The 20886-nt window shown below is 35.0% G+C and overlaps 1 protein-coding gene and 1 pseudogene across 6 annotated transcripts in view; both read left to right on the forward strand.

Annotated features, from left to right (window-relative positions):
- The window catches only part of LOC105049216 (uncharacterized), a 34386-nt gene that overhangs the window by 1008 nt on the left and 12492 nt on the right, over window positions 1-20886 (forward strand). For all 6 annotated transcript variants that reach the window (XR_012142843.1, XR_012142844.1, XR_012142845.1 and 3 more), the window contains exons 2-4: window positions 4398-4535; window positions 6636-6741; window positions 15707-15826. Coding sequence is in view for 3 of the 6 variants with exons in the window: in XM_073261049.1 (XP_073117150.1) it covers window positions 4434-4535; window positions 6636-6741; window positions 15707-15826 (328 nt within the window). In the remaining 3 variants the exon portion in view is untranslated. The remainder of the gene's footprint in view (window positions 1-4397; window positions 4536-6635; window positions 6742-15706; window positions 15827-20886) is intronic.
- LOC105049234 (uncharacterized acetyltransferase At3g50280-like) lies at window positions 17032-20170 on the forward strand (annotated as a pseudogene).

Here is a 20886-nt window from a genome sequence, read left to right on the forward strand (position 1 = left end):
TTATGACCCCCGATGATCTCAATCATGATTTGCTTTTTGAGGGATACAGAGATTCTATCTCTATTTTCTCTCTCTAGTTTTTCTCTCTTCACCTATTTTTTCTCTCTAAGAAGATCTAGGGACTCCAGTTTCGAGCCATGCCTTCCTCTTCTATATATCTATGTTGATTCCAACAAGATGATCTAAAACTGCTTTGATATTCGTGCTGTACGTCAATTTCAATACGGCCATATTGAGTATTTCTGAAATCTACTATTGATGAATCCGTTGATCGATCTTGGTCTTGATCTAATCCATGCTTCATGATTCTTTAATCAAGTCGCTTAGCTCTGACCCTCGTCTAGGGGACCTTGAATTATCCAATGCCTAGACAACCTATCGGATCGAACATCCGATCAACAGTTCTCTTTTTTTATGATTTAATTTTATTGAATTCATTGAATAGAAATTGATCATATTTTTGATATTTTAAATATGATTATCTGATTCTTCGAACGGAGTCTAAAGATTTAGAGCAAACAAGGTAAGTGGATTTTATGCTACTTATTTTTTTTTTAAATTATCATATTTTTCATGCAAATAATCAGTTGTTGATGAAATCATATTTTTTTATAAAATATGGATCATCATATGAGATATGAAAAATTATGTTTTATTATGATTATTGATTCTATAAATATATTTTATAAAAATAACATGTTTATGAAATATGAATTTATTATTTTTTTACCTACATATATGTATCTTTTTTTTAAAAAAAAAGATTTAAAAAACTCTCAGATAGCTATGAATGAATCTCTATGGGAAGGCAACATCCGAAGCTAGCATTCATAAGAACATATGCCTTGCCAGCGAGTATAAAGTTAGCATACAAAATAAGAATTTTGTCGATCAGGAACACTGACCTTGTCACAGTTATAAAATGACTGTAGTATAAACATCTGAGAGTAATATTTTAAAATATGATATGAATGTATGACAAGAATGATTTATGAATTATATTTACAAAATGTTTATAATTTATACATGGATGACTGATTTATGATTTATTTTATTATATAATCTACGAAGTAATTTATTTTTGTAATATCTATTATTTTAAATATTGCATTATCATGTAAAAGTTTATGCTTGATCTGGTAAGGAAGTATGGGTTTTACTTATTGAGCTAGTGTAACTCATACCTCTTTAGTTTTTTTCTTAAAAAAGAGGTATAAGGTTTGGAATGATGAAGGATCCAGGATTAGGGGTCTGCATATCAAGCTTAAGAATTTTGTAGTTAAAACTTAGTTTATTGGATTATCTTAGACTTGTAGTTAACTATTTATGAATTTTGAGATATAGGTTTGGTATTTGATTTTGGATTTAGATACTCTGAACCAATCTTAGTTTAATTACTTGATGAATGGTAGAATTGAATCTTTTATCATATTTTATTTATGATAGATTTTAACTGATTAGACTTTGTATTATCGAGGATAGCATCTCTCGATAGTATGGCCGTGTTATGTCCCAGATTTAGGGTGCAACACTACCCAATAGAAAAACCCAGCCGTCATCTCAGCTTCTTTATTTGGCCGCCACTCCAAGCCTTCCATCCAATTAAGACTCCCGAGGAAAGATGGAAAAAAAAATTAAATATATAAGCAACCAACAAAAAGCCTAGCCATCGTCTGAGCTTCCCTATTCAGTTGCTACTCCAAGCCTCCCACCTGATTGCGACTCATGGGGATGGAAAAAATAGAGGAAAAGTTGGGGGAAAGCATAGAAAAATCAACAAAAATAGGGAAGGAAAAAAATAAAAGGTAAGACCTTTTCCCACATAGATTGATTAGTTTTTTTTCTTTTGGCTTTTGTTTCATTTTGTCGGAGAGGTTTCTTAAGTTCTGATTGGGGGTTTTTTTTTCTCAAGGATATTATGCGAGTTGTGGTGGTGTGAGTTGGCTCTTTGAGATTTTGAGAGCTTAATCTTGGTAGAAGCATGATTGTAGGGTTTAGTGATTTTCCATCCCACCACTCTTTTTTTTTAGTTTGCATAGGGGAGTTCAGAAGCAGGCATGTGTTGTCAATGAGAGGCACCACATATCATGAAGTGGCATGGGGAGGCTTTGGACTCTAACCTCCTTTGGTACAAAGATGGATTGAAGGAAGAATGGATGTAGGAGGATGGATAAGGGAGAGGATGGATGGAAGAAGGATGGATGAGGGAGAGGATAGATGTATCTTCCATCCATCCTTCCATATTTCATATGCTTGGTTAAATATGGAAGGATGGATGGAAATAATCTTCTCTTCCGTTTGGTATGGAAGGAATGAAAGAGAGAATGGATGATATTTATATAATATTTTTACCAAACTATCCTTTGATAAAAAAATTATCATTATCAATTTATAACACTTATTTATACTAAAGAAGTAAACAAGGTATAAGCTTATAATCATTATAATCTATAATTATATAAAAAATTATATAAGTATTTAATATTAATTTAATTTAATAAATAATTTTATGAATGAAATATTAATAAATTAATTATATATATTACTTATATAAATAATTAATTAATTTATAATTTAATTTAAATAGTTAATTAATATTATACAAACAGTTAATTAAAAATAATAAATAAAAATAGAGAAATAGAAGATAATTCTAATTATTTAATTATAATTATCAAAATTATGTACTAAAATTAAAATAATTAGTAACAAAATTTAATAGTATATGATTAATAGTATATATAAAAATATATATAAATAATATGAATGAAAAGTGAAGAAATATTATAGTTTTGTCAAAAAAATTAATGAGGGATAATTTTTTCAATGCAAAAATCTTCTCATCAATGCTCCATCCATCCTTGCATCTTTTCAATTTGAGAGGATGCAAATTGATGGGCCAGGGTGGATGGACAACCCTCTTTCATCCATCCTGCCTGCAACTTTTTGAATCAAACGGTGGATGGAGGCCATCCTTCCAACCTCATCCATCCATCCTCTTATGATCCCGACCAAACATAGGGTTAATGTAGTGTATAGATTTCTGCAAACACTGCCAGGGTTGACTATTACTTGCATTGGCAAGTGGTAGGATAGTGGCATGCTGATCTTTGGTTGGCCTTTGTTTGCTTGCTTTTGCTGAGCCCTCTGCTGGTTCTTCCTTGCTGCCTATTCTAAGTGTCAGTTGGGTTAATCATATCATTGCTACTAAATATAGTCTTCATGGTGTTTGGATCATGATCCGCACTCTAACACATGCTTATCCATTTGGAAGGCAGTATATTAAGCTAGTTCTCTGGTAATGGATTATGGATCAATATTCATGGATTGTGGGCACTTCAGAGAATACCAGTGTGATAGAAGGCCCCTGGGTTAATAATATTTTCTTGTCTCAGCAATTGATATACATCAACATAGATGTTCCTTTGGATGGTTTAAAATCTGCCATTGACTAAAAGTTCTGCCTCTTCTTTTAGTCATTTAATCAATTTTTTCACATTCAAAGTACCTTTGAAGTAGTTTGAACTCAAATCCACAAGAAAATCTTTATCAAGAAAAAAAAAAAAATCCACAAGAGAATGGCTTATATTTTCCTCCGTACTCAGTTCTCCCCCGAGAGTTCCTCATCTCTCCATTCTTCTCCATTCCTCTCTCTCTCAAACCTTTATAAATAAGCGAAAGACTCAAGATTTCATTGGAGGAATAATTGGCGTCATCAAAGACTTCTCGAGCTCACGAAGGTCTCTCCCCACCGTCCCCCAACATACACACATAACATATTTTCTTTCATTGGAATCTATTGATAATTCTTTTTTTTTGAATTTTGGTGTGTTTATCATTCCTTTTTCTCGACTAATATCTTTTTGAATCTTTGTCAATCTGCTGTTCAGTGTATAACTTTTTATAACTCGAATCTTTCACTCCAATACTTATGAGATATTATTTGAAAGTTTTTTGATCCATAGTTTTTGTTAAATATAATGGTTTTAGAGAAATATACTCATTGGGACATGAGTTTCTTTTAACTTTTCCCTTTTGTTCTACTATCTTTTTTTGTTCTTGTTTCTTTACTGAGTAAGATTATTGGTTCTTTTTTTAATTTTAGGTCGGATTTTTTGAATATCATAAGTGGGATGGCTTTAAAAAATATTATTTTGGTGAATGTTTCGTTAGACATTCTTCTTTTAGATATTGTATAATTTTCTGATTTTTTTATCCTTAATGTGATTAACCAATCAGTTCTTTTTGTTTTTCTTTTCAAATTTTACTCATATTTTGGTATGTGTTCTTGGATAGAATGGCTGAAAGATTGGCATTCAGTTGATTTTTTAAGAATCTGGATTTGATTAATTGATGCACTATTGATTCTTTCTTTTTTTCTTTTTCTTTTCATCTAGTGAGTTCTTGTTCAGTTTTGCAACAACGGCCAGAAAATGGGTAGAAGAAAAGAGAAAAGAGAGGTTGGACAGACAAGTGCGACAAGAGAGATGATGGAGACACAAGAGAAAAGTGAGATTGATCAAATGGTGGACCATGTAAGGAAATCTTTGCACTCATCTTGATAACCTTTTGCCTATGTTCTTTATTTTTCTGTTTTTTCCTTATTGTTTTTGGTGAATTCTTGCAAGAATTGCTTTCCTTCTACTGAATAGCTATGATAATTTCAATCTTGGTGTATAAATATGATGATACCAAATTGTTGGAAACTTGGTATGGTAATTTTAGGAGTTTTCGAGTATATGAATTTTGCTGTTATTTCTTAGTTATTAGCCATTTTTCATCCTTTCTATTACAGAAAAGAAGGTGATCTTAGAATATGCAACTAAGGAATTTAGTGATATGGTAGATGACATAATCTCTTGATTGGTAATTGGTGGGGTATTTTGCGGGGGGGGGGGGCGGCCTGGGATGGGGGAGGGGGGAAGGTGTCATTTGTTTAGTGAATTGATATCTTTTGATTTAAAGTGGATATGTAAAACCCCAATGACCAATGCCCGCTTCTCTTGTTTGAACTAGGATGAAGTATCATTAGACTTTAGTTCTGATTGTTAGTATTCTTCCGATCTAAATTAAAGAAATTTAGAGATAGGAGTAAGGAGAAAATATAAATGTAAGTAAAATAAACAAACTGTCAATTAACCTATGGGGATTGAGAAGAATGGTGAATAAGTTGATTTATGTAATTGTTAGTTTGTTTCATTGCTTGATATTTCTTTGCTTGTTGTCCGTTTCATGCATGCTCCTAGAAAACCATATTTGAATGCTTTGAGTTCTTAATTTAGATATTTAATGTTGTTGGCATAGACATCTTGTACAAGAGAATGATCGTTAACGGTTTTCTTGAGAGTAACATTGAGAAATCAAAAGATAAATAAAGTTTTTTTAAATAGAAGTATTCAACAAAGTAAGGTTATGAACATTAGCATATAGTGTTCGTCAATGGCGGAAGTCTATATAGTTGACTGTACATCAATAACAGACATTTGCACATTTGTTAATAGCAATGTGTTCATGCTGTGAACAGAGAAAGTAGAATGTGGTTCATGATCTTGTGTGGAAGCTCGCTTTCTGCACGTATATGTTTAACTTGTGCAGCTGAAAAATAGAAGTTGTCCCTTTTCCCATAGAATGTTCCATTCCATGATAAGCAAACAGCTCCTGTATAGTCAAGATCGAATATGTTAAGAGAAAATGGTGAATATCAAAGGGAAACAATCTTTATTAATTGTAGGTTGGAAATCATGAAAATATCATGGATTAAGTCTGTATGTATTAGTTTCGGAGATCAAACCATGGGCAGGTTTACAAATGTGAAAGGAAGGATATGAAAGTTGGAATTTGTTTTCTTACCGGTGGTCATGTTGTACATGCTTCAGCTTGAGGATATGTTAATGTCATCCTTATAATTATGTAATTCTGTTTGATATATTACTTGTAGTGTTTTGATGTCTATTTTGAATTAGACAGCTGGTAGAGGTTAGCTTAATTAGCGGGATCCAACAACTTTACCTAATCAGCCTTTGAAAGGAGCACTTGGCCTCCTTCTGTCCTCAATGGCTCACCATGTATGCTAATTGAACTTGTAAACAACAGAGGATCCATTAGATCTTCTGTCTTCTTTCTCTCAATCTCACCTTTCTTCAAGTCTACCATTAAGTGAACTTGAATCCTAGTAGACTAATCAAGATTCTAGAAACATAAAGGTAAGCTCATGACCTTAGTTGTTAACTTTCTATTATAATCACCATCCCTTTCTTCATTGCATGATGTGTTGTGGCTTTATTTACAATATCTACGTCATCCCTCCCAATGAAAATGTAAAATCATCAATAACAAAATCAATTTTAAGATTGGTGACAAATTCATTCTTTATTTGTTATTATTGTTTCACTTTTTACCTTCCAAAAATAAAATTTCTTGGAACATAAAAAGTTAGTCTCTAAATTAGTTTGCTTTTGTAAAGTTCATTGTTTAAATGATAATAAGCTCTCTCTCATATCAGTATTTGCATATAATTTAAATGTTATGAAATTTCTAGAAAAAACTTATATGACATGAACACTAATATCCATATAACAAATAATTATCTCACCCTTTATGGAAATGCATTTTATGTTCTAAAATTTTATTTTCAGGTAAAGAAGATGATTGAGAGGTGCCTTATGTTGCACATGAACAAGAAACAAACTGTGGAAACTCTTTGGAAGGAAGAAAAAGTACAATGTGCATTCACTGAGACCGGTACTTCCATGGAAAACCATCTGTCTCACTTGATCTGAGCTTGAATTTTACACTAAATATTTCTGTATTTTAAATTATACCATTTTTCCCTACAATTCTTTTTACTAGAAATCTAAATTATGATTCATAAATTGTTCTTTTTAATATCAATCTGCTTTTTTCGTCAAGTTGTAAAGTCTAGTTGTAGTAGTTCTTCATGTCTGGTTGTCTTTTGTAAGCTATAGATGGAACTTGATGACCTTAAATGGTGATGCATTTGTATTCATGATCAGGAATGAATCATTAAAAACAAAGAGAAATAAAACAAAGAAAAAATTGATTACAGAAATAACCACAGAACTTGGCTATCATAGAGTTTTCTACTAATAATAATTATCTGGGTCTTATTTATAGCTTAACTACTTCTCTAGAGTATCTCTCTCTACATTAAGATACCTTTAGCTTTTTCCAAATAAAACATAATCAATGACTCTTCTAAAAAATAATAAAAGTTGGATTCCCATGTAATCATATATAGAAAGCCATCAAAATCATCATAAAATTCATTGTTAGGGTTGTCTTTTGTAAGCTATAGATGGAACTTGATGACCTTAAAAGGTGATGCATTTGTATTCATGATCAGGAATGAATCATTAAAAACAAAGAGAAATAAAACAAAGAAAAAACGGATTACAAAAATAACCACAGAACTTGGCTATCATAGAGTTTTCTACTAATAATAACTATCTGGGTCTTATTTATAGCTTAACTACTTCTCTAGAGTATCTCTCTCTACATTAAGATACCTTTAGCTTTTTCCAAATAAAACATAATCAGACTCTTCTAAAAAATAATAAAAGTTGGATTCCCATGTAATCATATATAGAAAGCCATCAAAATCATCATAAAATTCATTGTTAGTATCTTTGAGAATATCTGTCACTTTAACATATTGCTAAAGTAGAATCAAAAACTAATCCTGCATAAAATATGACATAAAAACCAACCTAATTAAATACCTAAGTCTTTGCAATTGAAATAAAAAATATCTAACTTATTCAAAATCAATTAGCTAAAGAATTCAAATCAAAAGTTCTATTTATTATTATTTTTCTCCACTACCTAGTTTTGGAGGGTGTGGGAAAGCTTCTCTATCTAATGTAAGCTCCGCTCTCTACTTGCACCCTAAGAAAAAAAAAGTTGACTGCTGGTGAAAACTACAATTCAACCTCTAGGATAGAAATTATCAGCTCTTTAATGCTTAGAAGCAGGTAAAGATATTAAAAGATAAATATTCTAAATTGCATCAGATGCTCTTATCATTACAGATTTGCGTTAAGTAAAATAAAGGAAGAAACCTCTTCTATATAAATAAAGATTACATAGTCTATTCGGATGAATAATAGACTTGCTTTCTGATCAAGGAAGCCGGAAATGCCAATGAGCTACGAAGCAAAACATGTATCTTGAAACTTAACTATAGCTGATGTACCATGAAATCATGGAAATTGATTGAATTGATGAGTGAAAGCACTCATGAAATAAAGTGAAAGCAAAAGCTAGAAGAAAAGGTGAAGTGAATGGTTGGAGATTATCAATGATGTCAATGGGGTGACTTGAAGGCCTCAGACCTCGTCATCCTATTCAATGTTTAGCCATTGCAGACTTATTTAAGGGAATTTGGAGTATGCACCAAACTCTCTTCTTAAATCCTAGCCACATAGCTCAGGTTTCTGAACAGCCTGTAACTGCACAATAAAATTGAGAAGAAGACAGAGCTCAACTTTCTTGATTAATGTGTAAAATTGTAAAGAACATTTAGGTGTCCAAAGCTCCTAAAGTCCCTTCTTTATCATCATTTATTGGTTTCTTTACCTAAACTATGAGTTTGCACAACAGAAAATACTTATTTGAGTCAAAGATCTATTCCTTTGGCACTTTGGAGTACTTAATGATAGAAATCAGGTGTCAGATACATTCGACATTTAAATTGGGATATTAGATATATATGATCTTGATCTGCAATCATTTTCAGTATCATGCTAATGTCATATTGATATTGGTTGATTTGTACCAAAAAAGTACTGATATGGTGGATCTAGATACAAAATTGACCCATCAGATCCTTTTCAATCTAATGGTGCTTTTATGATGCATCATATTCCCTAGTCAAACTTTACTAAATATAGCAAGTTCCTCGTCAAACTTTACTAAACACAGCAAGTTGTATTTGGCAAGGTGATCTAGTGCAGCAAACTACCTCAAGCCATTGCAGAAATGAATCCCAAACCTTGTACCGATGTGCCAGCAGTATAATAATTCTCTTTCATCTCATATTTTTTGGAAATATAACATTAGATCCTATAGCCTAAAAATCTTTCAAATTAACTGCTTGGTAATAAACAACATTACTCCTTTCCTAATAGAACAAAAAAATTTATGAAGATAATAACAAAATCTGAAAAACCTAGAAATATATCCCTGAAAGTCATTCAATTATATATGACATATATATAATTTTTACATATTTTGGAAAAACTAATGAAGGGCCATTAATTTAGAAAATAACAGCAAATTAACCCCTTAAACTGTACAGCATTGACTCTTTAAGACTAAAATAACAGAAAATAAATCTTTAATAAAATTAAAGACTAAAACCTAATCTAACTTCGAACATTATACATAGTATCTTGAAATTATTTTTGTTTAATATAGTCATCTAGAAGGGATACATTGCCAAACTTGTGTTTGCAGGTTATGAAAGAGAAGAGGGCCTAAGCTAGCATAGATGTTGTGAAGGATAAGAAAGAAGTTGCAATAACTGATATGTTAGGTGTAGGAATCCAAGTTGACCCAAAAGCTTAAAACTGTTGAGCTTTGGGTTCAACTACTATATCAACTCCTTCACCTTTCTTTTACCATACATTGTGGGACTATCTTTTCATAGATGGGTTTCCAACATTAATGTTGCATAAAGATGTGAATCAGATATATGTGTCTTTAATTCAAAAGAGAAAAATAAAAGGAAATAGAAGGATAACCTAGAAGAAAATATATTTTAATTACCAGCATCACTAATGATTTCAAGACTTTTCAAATTTTGAATGGTTACTGCTTAAGAGCTAAATGATAATAAATTGGTAATGCCTTCATTTGTCGGAACTCAGAATTGTATCTAGTAAATAGTAATATATAAGATTGTTCATTTTGCTTCTCTAATCATAACGGAGGGCATTAATATTGATAATGCTGAGAAAAAAGAAAGATTAAGTAATTCATATGTTCATCTGTTAGATTGTCAAAAAGAACCTATTAAAGTTGTATGGCTTATCAATAGCACCATGGTTCGCCGTACCGGGCCGAACCGCTCGGTACGGGGCGTACCGAGCCGGACCGGTCCCTTACTGGTCTGGTTCGGGCCTGTTTTTCGGAAAAGGATCCCGAACCACACCGAACCGCTCGGTTCGGTGCTGTTCGGGCCCATATCGCCCGGAACCGGGTGGTACGGCTCGGTTTTGGACCGGTTCGGGGTGAACCGAACCGTACCGCCCAGAGAAAGGGGGAGGGGGGAAGGTGGGGGCCTTTTCACGTGGTTTGGGGGAGGGAGGGGGGAGAGAAATGGGCGTGGCCCACTTCACATGGGGGGAGGGCCTGGTGCTTTAATAAGCACCAGGCCTTCGGTGTTCTTTGAGAGTTCTCAGAGAACACCCATGGCCGTGGACAACTTAATCGTTGAGACCTCCAAAAAATTAGAAAAGAAGGCAAAATTTCGTGAAATTGGAGGAGTGATTTGAGAAGAGGCTGATCTTTGATCGGAGGTAAGATAATCTGTTATTTTGTTAATAAATATTTTTTTTTGTTTTTGTTGTTAGAAATAGGATAAAAATGAGGTAAAATAAAAATAGGAGAAAATCATGCCAAAATCTTATGATTTTGGTATGATTTAATTATATGTGATAGATCTTTGGAAGATCTACACGATGACACCAAAATTATTAATTTTTGTTAATTATATTTTTTAAATATTTTTAAATATTTATTTATTTAAAAATAAAAAAATATAAATTTTAAGAAAAAAAATTAGAGTTTGAAAATCATGTTTAGAATGATTCAAGCTACTTAAATCTAATTTCAAAATTTTTTTTCAAATATTTGAAATTAAAAAATTATTTTTTTAATTATTTAAATTAAAAAATTTAATTAAAAAATAAAAAATATATAAAAATAGTGTTATATTTTAGTTAATTTAAAAATATTATTTGAAGCATATAACATATTTATTTTAAATTTATAAGTTTTAAAATAATTATTATAATTATTTTAAAATTATATATAATTATTTTAATTATCATTAAACTATCATATTTTGTTATACTTGCATATATTTTAATTATATATATACTGCGGACGATCTTGCATGTGGAGTAGGGTCCATGGATGTATCTGGATCATCCTCGCATTATGGATCCTATTATCCACAGCCACCTTATGATCCATATGCATATGGTGCATCTGAGGCATCATCTTCTAGTGGTTACTACCCTATGCAGCCTGGAGCATCTTACGGATCAGATTTTGCTACTGGCATATTTGGATGGGCTCTTCCACAACTGTACCATCATCTTGAGGATACTTCTCAGAGTCAGAATTTTAGCGAGAGGTCTGAGATGTCTTACAATCCAGAGAGGATGCCTTATGGGATGATGAATATTCGAGAGTACGGTGCAGCTTGGCTAGAGGGTTGGACTGATATCCCTTTAGACTATGTTGATGATCCAGACATCTACGAGCGTCACAGACACTCGATAAAAAATTAAATGCAGAGTACATCTTAAGATTCATATATCAGTTATTGCGCTTTGTACTTAAATATTTAGATATATTTTAATACATATTTTATATATTTTTTTTAGTTTTAAGATGACATAGTTGAAATATAATGTAAATAAATATATGTTTGAAATTTTGGATCAAGAGTTTTTGTACCGCAATCTAACTCCAAATTGAATCCAAATATGTCAATAATATGCAATATAATGTCATATTGAGGTTGTATTTATCAATTATTAACTTCAAAAATTCAAAAAAAAAATTTGAAAATCGAAAAAAATATTGTGTATCGATATCGGACCGGTACGCCTGGGCATACTGTGTGTCGGTACGGTATGGTACGGTACCATACCGTACCAGTCTGGCACCGGCATGCCGTCCGGTACCGGTACAGGAACCTTGAATAGCACTATTGTTGATTTACATTTTTCTGCATCCGAACTGCAATATTGACTTAAGGCTGCAACATAATATGATACTAGCTTAGAATCCCATGCGAGCACTGCACGTATTTATTTCTTCAAATAATATTTTTATAAATTAAAAATCTCGCCAATGGACGGTGAAAAATATAATCCCTCTTTGAACCAAATCCTCCTCCTTTGGTCCTAAAAAAAAAAAAAAAAACAGAGGAACTCTCTCGAAAGACCCGCCTTGCCTTCTACCGAAACACCTCTACATCTCGGAAGAACAGAGAAAAAAGAAAAAAACAAAACAAAAATAGAGGAAGAAAGAAGAGAAGGAAGAGTCTATTACCTCAAGTTCGGTGTCCACAACAATCGAAGGAACATCGTCGGCGATGGACGGAGTTTTGGAGCAGAGCAGACTGGCGAGGAGGGTTACGTCGCCGATGATGGACGGATTTTGGAACAGAGCAGAGTGGCGAGGAGGGTTAAACAACCTTTTATAGCCGGAAACAAAGAAAAGAAAAGACTCCCAATGGGAGTCTTCCTCCTCCTTTAATCTTTAATTTAACCCTCCAATTTGAGATCTCGCATCTCCTGCTCTCCTAATCGAACACGGAGAAGATCTCGCTCGGCAAAAATACTCCTGCTCTCTTGATCGAACACGGAGGAGGAGACGAACTCCACGTGTTTTTTTTAATAATCCAAATCTAAGATCTCACCTCTCCTGCTCTCCTGATCGAACATGGAGGAGATCATCGAACACGGAGGAGATCGAACTCCACGTGTTTTTTTTTTAATAATCCATGTGTCACATAGAGGCTTCTCCGTTGAGAGGCCTCCATTTTATATTACCCTTTGTTTGGCCTCTGTTGGGCCTAATGCATCGACCAGATTGGACAGTCTTCTTGGGCCTTCCTTTGGACATATGGCCCAAGTCTATCCACCTATTGGTCACCGAGTGTGACCTTTATAACTTTTTCTTCCTCCTTATTTGTAGATAAATCTTTATAGTCATTGTTAAGCTTTACCCTGTTTTATAACTTTATACATGTCTGGTTCATGAGCTTATCTATATTTCATTATTATTTATATATGCTTGATTCCTTGAACAAATTTGACAATGAAATTCTTGGTAACACAATGTCTAATCTTTTTTTTTTCAGAAGTAAGATGCTTACTTTATTGTCTCATCATTTGATCGATAACTTAAATAAGTAGATTTGGAGATACAGAAATGGAAAGTCCTATTCTTAAGCTCACGCTTGGTACTCAATAAAACTCATCTTTTCTTGGACTGTCAAAAATCAAATAGTTTTGAATTCATATACATATGTATAAAATACCTCATAAACTATCATGTCTCTTTCAAGTAATTCGTCAAAATCCCTAATTGTGATGTTGTAACAGTAGAAGCAAGAAAACCTTGACCGAGAAATCTGGTGAACTTCCTATCCAAAAACCGCTTCTTCTCTCCCTTCTCCTCCTCCTCCCTACCGGCTGCCTTCGGGAACACCCGGTTCCCAGATCCACAGCCCTTCTTCCCCTTCCTCCTTCCACCTTCGACGGCCCCGACAATGACCGCCATCTGCCGATTGAAAAGCCTGGATCCGATTCATTCCACCGAAAGCAGCAAGTACAACTCTTCGAGCTGCAACTCCTCGTCGGCCCGCAGATCGGACATGCATCGCGTCCTCACCACCTCCTCAGCAAGCGCCACCGGGTGACTTGGGGCCTCCAGCATCAGCTTCGCCACTCCGATTGGAATTTCGATGCTTTAGAGATTTTCCTTGGTGTCCACCAGCTTGGCCATGCACGGATTCATGGATGGTGTCAAGCACGGGTCTCCACTGCCGGTAACCATCAATCCTTTGACTAAGAAATCTGGTGAACTTTCCATCCAAAAACCTCTTCTTCCCTCCCTTCTTCTCCTCCTCCCTACCGGCTGCCTTCGGGAACACTCAGTTCCCAGATCCATAGCCCTTCTTCCCCTTCCTCCTTCCACCTTCGACAGCCCCGACAATGACTACCATCTGCCGATTGGAAAGTCTGGACCCGATCGAGATTTCCCTTGGCGTTCACCAGCTTGGTCGTGCATGGATTCTTCCCATCCATCTCCGTGGCTCTCCATCATGCCAAAGCCAAAAAAAAACACACCACCTTGGACACGTGGCGAATGGTAGCTTAGGAAAAAATATATATATGGCGAACGGAGGCTTCTCCATTGAGAGGTCTCCATTTATATATATATATTAGATTCCACTGAGTTTCTAAGGATTCAGCTGAAGGTTTTAAAACCGTAGTATGGGTGACAGCACAAGTAAACATAAGGAAAAAAAGTCAAAACACCTTTAAGCTTCATGCCAAGCAGTACCAATGACTAGGGTTGATTTGGATCTGATTCATCCCTGAATCAGTCTTGAGGGCAAGGTTTTACGTCTCGGTGGGACGGGGGCTGTTCCAGCCATCCCATCCTGTTCCTATGAGAAAATAGGACCGAGACAGAGTCGGAACTCTAAAACCCATCCATGTAGGGATAGAAGAAGAAAAAGGAAAGAAAGAACAGAAGATGGAAAAAAAGAAAAGTGAAAGGAAAGAAGAAGAAGAATAATGAAAGAAAGAAAGGAAGAAAAAAAAAGTAGAAAAGAAGGAAGAAAGGAAATTGAAAGAAGAAAAAGAAAAAAAGAAAGAAAGGGATGATGAAAAGAAAGGAAAAAAGGAAAGAAAGAAAGGTAGATGAAAAAGAAAGAAAAGAAGGAAAAAAAAGAAAGAAAGGAGAAAAGAAGGGAAGAGAGATGGAGGATATCTATCAGAATGTACGATCGGAACGGCTGTCGGGATAAAATGAGACAGCAGGGTATCTCGTTCCATGGAGATACCGGGACACCTCCGTCCCATGGAATTTAAAATCTTGCTTGAGGGGACATTGGGCTCTGGTTCTTGGACAGTGCAGTATGTGCCAGCCTATGCAAGCTGGTACATCCACTATTTTATTCTGGATCCAGTCAATCTCCAAGAAAAACAATTTCCCATTTCATTGTTGTAGAAAATTAATATTTAATTCTTGGAAGTGTGTTACTATACCCTGATCCTTTCAAGCCATCAAGAGTCTACTACATATCTAAAGTGCATGACAGCTACCTGTCACAGAAACATGTCACCACAAGTCCAAGAAACATTTGAAATAGAACCAGCAATAGCCTTTATTATGGATGATTTAGTGAACCATGATTCATAAAGTTTGGCATATCTAATTGGGAAAAGATTTGACAGTCTTAGTTATGATCAATAGTTTCCTTATGATCTAGCACCAGTATGGGCTTGTTATTGCATGAAAGCTTTCCTGTCAACATGAATGGGTTACTAGTTGAATGTACCGACACAATAAAGAGTGAAAACTGCCTTTCCCCCATATGTTTTGCTCAGTATTTGTGGTTGTCCTTCCATGTATTTATTAGACTCTATAATCATAACATTCCTTAGCTTTTAAGATCTTTTTTTTCTCAAATGGAATATGCATTCTTGTGGATTGTTTGCATTATATGCAAATATAATCTGCAATATTTTTCTCACTGAATTAAGCAGGTATGCATAAATAAAAAACAGGAACTTATATTTTAGGAAATTTCTGTTAACTAAAAGTCTCCTCTCTTTTACATTGTACAGTAAAGCATGTAATGCAAGAAAGAATATAGAGATTGTGTATATGATATGCATTTTCCCTAATGTTTGATATTTTTCTCCACTTTCAGTATGGGAGGGGCTTCAGCATGATAATCCTGATTTTTTTCCGGTATATCATCTCAGACTGCTTTTAAAAGAGCAAATAGCTGTTTTCAATATGCTCCTTGAGAAGCAGGCTAATAGCATGGGTAAAAATCTGTCCATCTGGAATTGCTTTACCTAGAGATTCTTCTTCCATATGTGTACTTATTTTATATTTTTTATGCAACCTTTCCTTGTCATGTATTTACCCTTTTCCTGAATATTATTTTGATTTCTTTATCAATTATCACCATTTCCTTTTGTAAATTAATTGGAATGTTCATTTTAAAGTTTAAACAATATTTTGTCTAGGAATTTTATATGCCATTTTTGGAAAAATGAACATGCAACAGATGCAAAACATACTGAACATGCTTCTTATGATCAAGAAAATATTGTATTGTTGTAGCACTCCAGTCTTGAATTATTTGTGATATGCAAATGCAAAGAAATATTGAATATGTGTACAAATTTTATGAACTCCTTCGGATTTCATCAATCACACTCTATTTCTATATATATATGAATTAATTAAACCTGACATCGTTTCTGTTTTATTCATTGTTTTAATTTAATGAAAAAATCATGGTTGGCTCATTTTATGAGGAACTTTTTCATCGATAATCTTTTGATGGATGTTGTTGTAGGTATTGTTGTTATTCAAGTTACTTGTTTTGTTAACTAACCAATTGGGTCAAAAGCATAAGCTAACAGAGAAAGTGTCAACGATGCATATCAGGCTTAAAACCTCCCCCTTTACATATTGGCCTATGCACGTGGAGGGATCATGTGACTAAAATAAGTCAAGATATAGGGGGAATTCAAACTCCTGCACCCAACATACTTGGCTCTGATATCATGTTAACTAATCAATTGAATCCAGAAGCTTAAGCTAATAGGAAAATAAGGCATGAAATTTTATGATTCTCAAAGAGATATAATGGAAAGAGAGATAAAACAGTAGCTATGAGCTCAAGCATGGCTGTAACTTGCCATTTTTGTTCTATGCACCTTAGTTTTTTGGGTGACTAAAAAGGTTTCAAATTTTGTAATTTCAAGTAAATTTTGTGTGTGTGAGTGTGTGAGAGAGAGAGAGAGAGAGAGAAAGAATGCTTGAAGCAAATAGAAATGTAGTTAAACTTAGAGTAAAGAATGTTAGAGACATTTTGGAGAAAGGTTGTATTCAGCATACTCCCCTTCTTATTTTTAAGTTTTAACAAATTCATTCAAAATAAATGTTTTAAATTTTTAATATTTTATCACATCTCCAAAATATAAATCCTGTCATTTTAACTTAATATATTTGGGTGAAATGGGGATTGCCTCGTTGGTCACATCCCTCTGCTTAGAAACCAGAGGTTCTGAGTCTGATTCTTGGATGCTGCATCCCTAAAATCTGGACTTCTGTAACTGAAGTGCTGGTGGATCTCCTCTTTCTAGAAAAAAGCTTGACATGTTTGGGAAAATTTCATTCTTCAAATTCAAGAATTGTAGGTAGCTACTTTCACATGCACAGAGTACTATTATTGGAATTTAGGGTAACATTTTATTTTGTATGTGAGGCTTATAAAGTACCAGGCTATAAAGTACTAGATGCACCTCTCCTTCATCTGGAGGAGGTTCCAGTTTCAAACCTCGGGAGGCAATTGCTCAAGTGCTTAGATGGGTAACTATCATATAGTTTGGTAGTGCCCACCATTATTCCAAAACCAAAAAATAAACATCTGAAATTGAAAGATGAATTTTGTCCTTTTACTCAAATTAGAAATAAATATGTAATTGAAAGTTTACATGATATACCAATGGCAATCAGAATTCATAATCATCCAATTTCCATTCTTTTCTGTCCTTTGATCATGATGTATACTGAAGGATCATCTATGATTTGGGAGAACTGAGGAAGTGTGGTTACTCATTTTATTCTCTCTCCCATTGTTCTGCTTACATAGCTTGTTAAAAGCACCTTCACCTATTTGCTCTTCAAAAACATGGAAATTGCATATTCAACTTTAAAAGTTGAGTTATGCAAATTGAGTTTGAGGTTCATTGATTGAAGGGAATATCTAAACTTTGAATGTTGGATAATGAGATGACTGGGATGCCCTTTGTGTGTATGTTTCCCAACAAGCCTAATGATGAAATGGAAAATGATGCACAATAGAAATGGTATATAAGCAAGGGCATAGACTTAAATGGTCATATTCCAGCAATCTCTGTTGTCCCTAACATGGGTGCAATCTTAAATGATCACGTTCCTGCAACCTCCATTTTCCCTAACACTAGTTTGGATAGTGACAATGAATTATATAGATGCTTAGCGAGGTCCAACCCATCTAAGATATATGATCCCTGCCAACAATGCCTAATGGTAGGATCATCTATTCACATTTCCTTGATTTGCCATGCTCTGCAAGATCAAAAATCTGAACATACAACTACAAAATGTGATTTTTCAAGTGGGGTGCTTGCAGATTTCTACTCTTTATACAACTTTGCATGGCATGTAAAATCTAAAAGAAGTTGCTGATGAACAAATTAGCAAGCCCCTCCTGTTTTGGAAAGCTTGCGTATTAGTAATGATGCAGTGGATCTGACAATTTCAAGGTGGAAGTCAATGAGTTGTTTGTTGTTAGGTCATGACACTTATTCTGCATAGGAAAGATTGTTATTAGGTTTCTTGTGCAAGATTTTGCACATCAATCCCTGAAATCTTCTATATTTGTATATTAATCCTTGTATTTTTCATATTCATAAAGATCCTTTTAAAGTTTTATGTTAGTATAAAAAAAAAATCAGTCCTACTAGTTTTCACTGATTTGGAACCTCATTAAGGTTAATTGGGTTTGCAGAGGAACGACATGCCTTTTTTTTTTTTTAATAGTGAATGAGGCTGGGACTTAGCTTCTTCTCGCTCACTTTGCCCTTTTCTAGACTAGGATGGGATGATAGATGATGGAGATGCATAAGTTAAGAGGTTGGTTAGGTTTGAGTTAGAGGCAAAAATATTGAGGATATATGAAATTAACAATTTAAGAGAACAAAGTAAAATATTCCATCCTCATTCATATAACCCGAGGGACTTATAAGCAATAAGTTACAAATTTCAGGATGAAAATACAAGAATAAATTACAAAATCTCCTTAAGGTTATCTTTTATTACACTTACATCCAATAATTTGGAAAACCTAAACTTACACCCAGACAAATTAACCACATCAATCAAACTGTTTACATAATATGAAAAGATAAAAATACCCACCTCTCTATACCTTAACTCAGCACTTTTCTCCTCATCTTGTTTTTCCCGTTTCCCCTAAGATAAGGGTGTCCTATTGGGAAATTATTCTACCTCTCACATCTAAAAAGACATTCTCTTGCTTAAAGCACCTCCTCATCTTGCTGCTGCTAATGCTAAAGCGTAAGATGAGCAACGAGAAGTAGATGGTGGAAAGGACGAGAAGAACTCCTCTGTCATCATCTCCGACCTGCTATGCTCCTTCGCCCATGCCCTCGACCACTTCTTCCCTATGGCGGGCCACCTTGTCATGATGAAACATGAGGGGACCAACTCCCTCTCCATCTTCCTCAACTGCAATGACAAAGCAGTCAAGTTCATCCATGCATTTGTGGCCAATGTGATGGTGGCCAACATCCTTGCCCCCATACATCCCTCCCATCATCTTGTCCTTCTTCCCTCTTAATAGTGTGCTTGGCTGTGACAACCACTCCAAGTCGCACCTCGCCATCTAGGTCATCGAACTGGCCAATGATGGCATCTTCGTCGGCTGCTCCCTCAACCATGCCATCACCAATGATACCTCCTTCTGGCACTTCTTCAACTCGTGGTCCCACCTCAATTGTGACCACCACTACGTATCGATCCTGAATCCTTCCACCATCGACCACTAGTTTCTAGTTTCATGCCCTCCTCTTGTCCATCTCCTCTTCATCGATGACAAGACTTCATTTCTTGTGTGCTCCATTTCTTGGTGCGGTCAATCATAAAGCTCAAGGTCAGGGCCAACACAGAGATGGGCACCGATCAAATCTCCTCCCTTTGGCCTTGCTGGGCGGCTGGGCCTCCTCTAGTGCTTCATGAGTTGCAGTTGATGCCTCAACCCCTCACAAGAGACCACATACTTGGTGTTGGTTAGTTGCCAGTTGAGGCTAGGCCTGTCGGTCCTAGCCACCTACCTCAGCAACACCATCTTAATCGCCAGAGCCAAGTCGATGGTCGGAGTCCAATCTCGATTGGGCGGCCTAGCTCTTGAATGTGGTCCTAACATCTCGCAATAAGGCCACGATCAGGGACGGATTGGATATGTGAGGCAAGGAACCATCCTTTGTCTACATTCAAGTTCGATCTCTGCAATCTTGTTATGGGGAGCTCTCCCCAGTTCAACATATATAGCAATGACTCTAAGCATATCTTGTCTAGGCAAAATTTTTGAAATGATACGTTTATTCCTATGTCTCCAGCTATATCACCTACTTTGATTTCACATTTTGTGAAATATATACATGAATCATTTCTGGATTATAACTGGAACCCCCCTTTTTTTGGATCCATCTCATATCAATAACGCGACCCCTTCCACCTATAGGTAGTTTTAGAGAAGTTTTCTTTGCAGTGGATACCTGAATGCCGAGTATGACTTGTAATAATCTATCTTCCAAGAAATATGATGATTCATTCGCTGTCTGAGGCGTTAATTTGTCTACTAAAATATCACCTATTTTTACGTAAGATCCCAGCATAACAATTCCATTTCTATCTAACTTTCAAAGTAAATGAGTCTCTAGATGCGGTATTTCCTTAGTAATTCTTTTAGGGCACTGGCTTGTCACATGAGTTTGAATTTCATATTTTCAGAAACTAATGATTGGTTCCATGGTATTCTGTATTGGTTCGAACTGGCTGGTACATCCCGTATCGTACCATACTGGTAGGGAACTGGCACGATTCAGGCTAATTTTTCAGTAAATAAAATGTGAACTGGACTGTATCGATCGGTTGAGTATGGTACGGGCCCGAATCGCATAGTACGGTGCGGTATGGGCCGGAATGGTGCGATATGGTACCGATATGGATCGGTATGGGGTTGGCACGGGTTGGTTTTTTGTTTTTTTTTTGCCGTTGGATGGATTTTTTTTGATTTTTTTTATT

Source organism: Elaeis guineensis, chromosome 7 (assembly GCF_000442705.2).
Source record: "Elaeis guineensis isolate ETL-2024a chromosome 7, EG11, whole genome shotgun sequence".
Lineage (NCBI taxonomy): Eukaryota > Viridiplantae > Streptophyta > Magnoliopsida > Arecales > Arecaceae > Elaeis > Elaeis guineensis.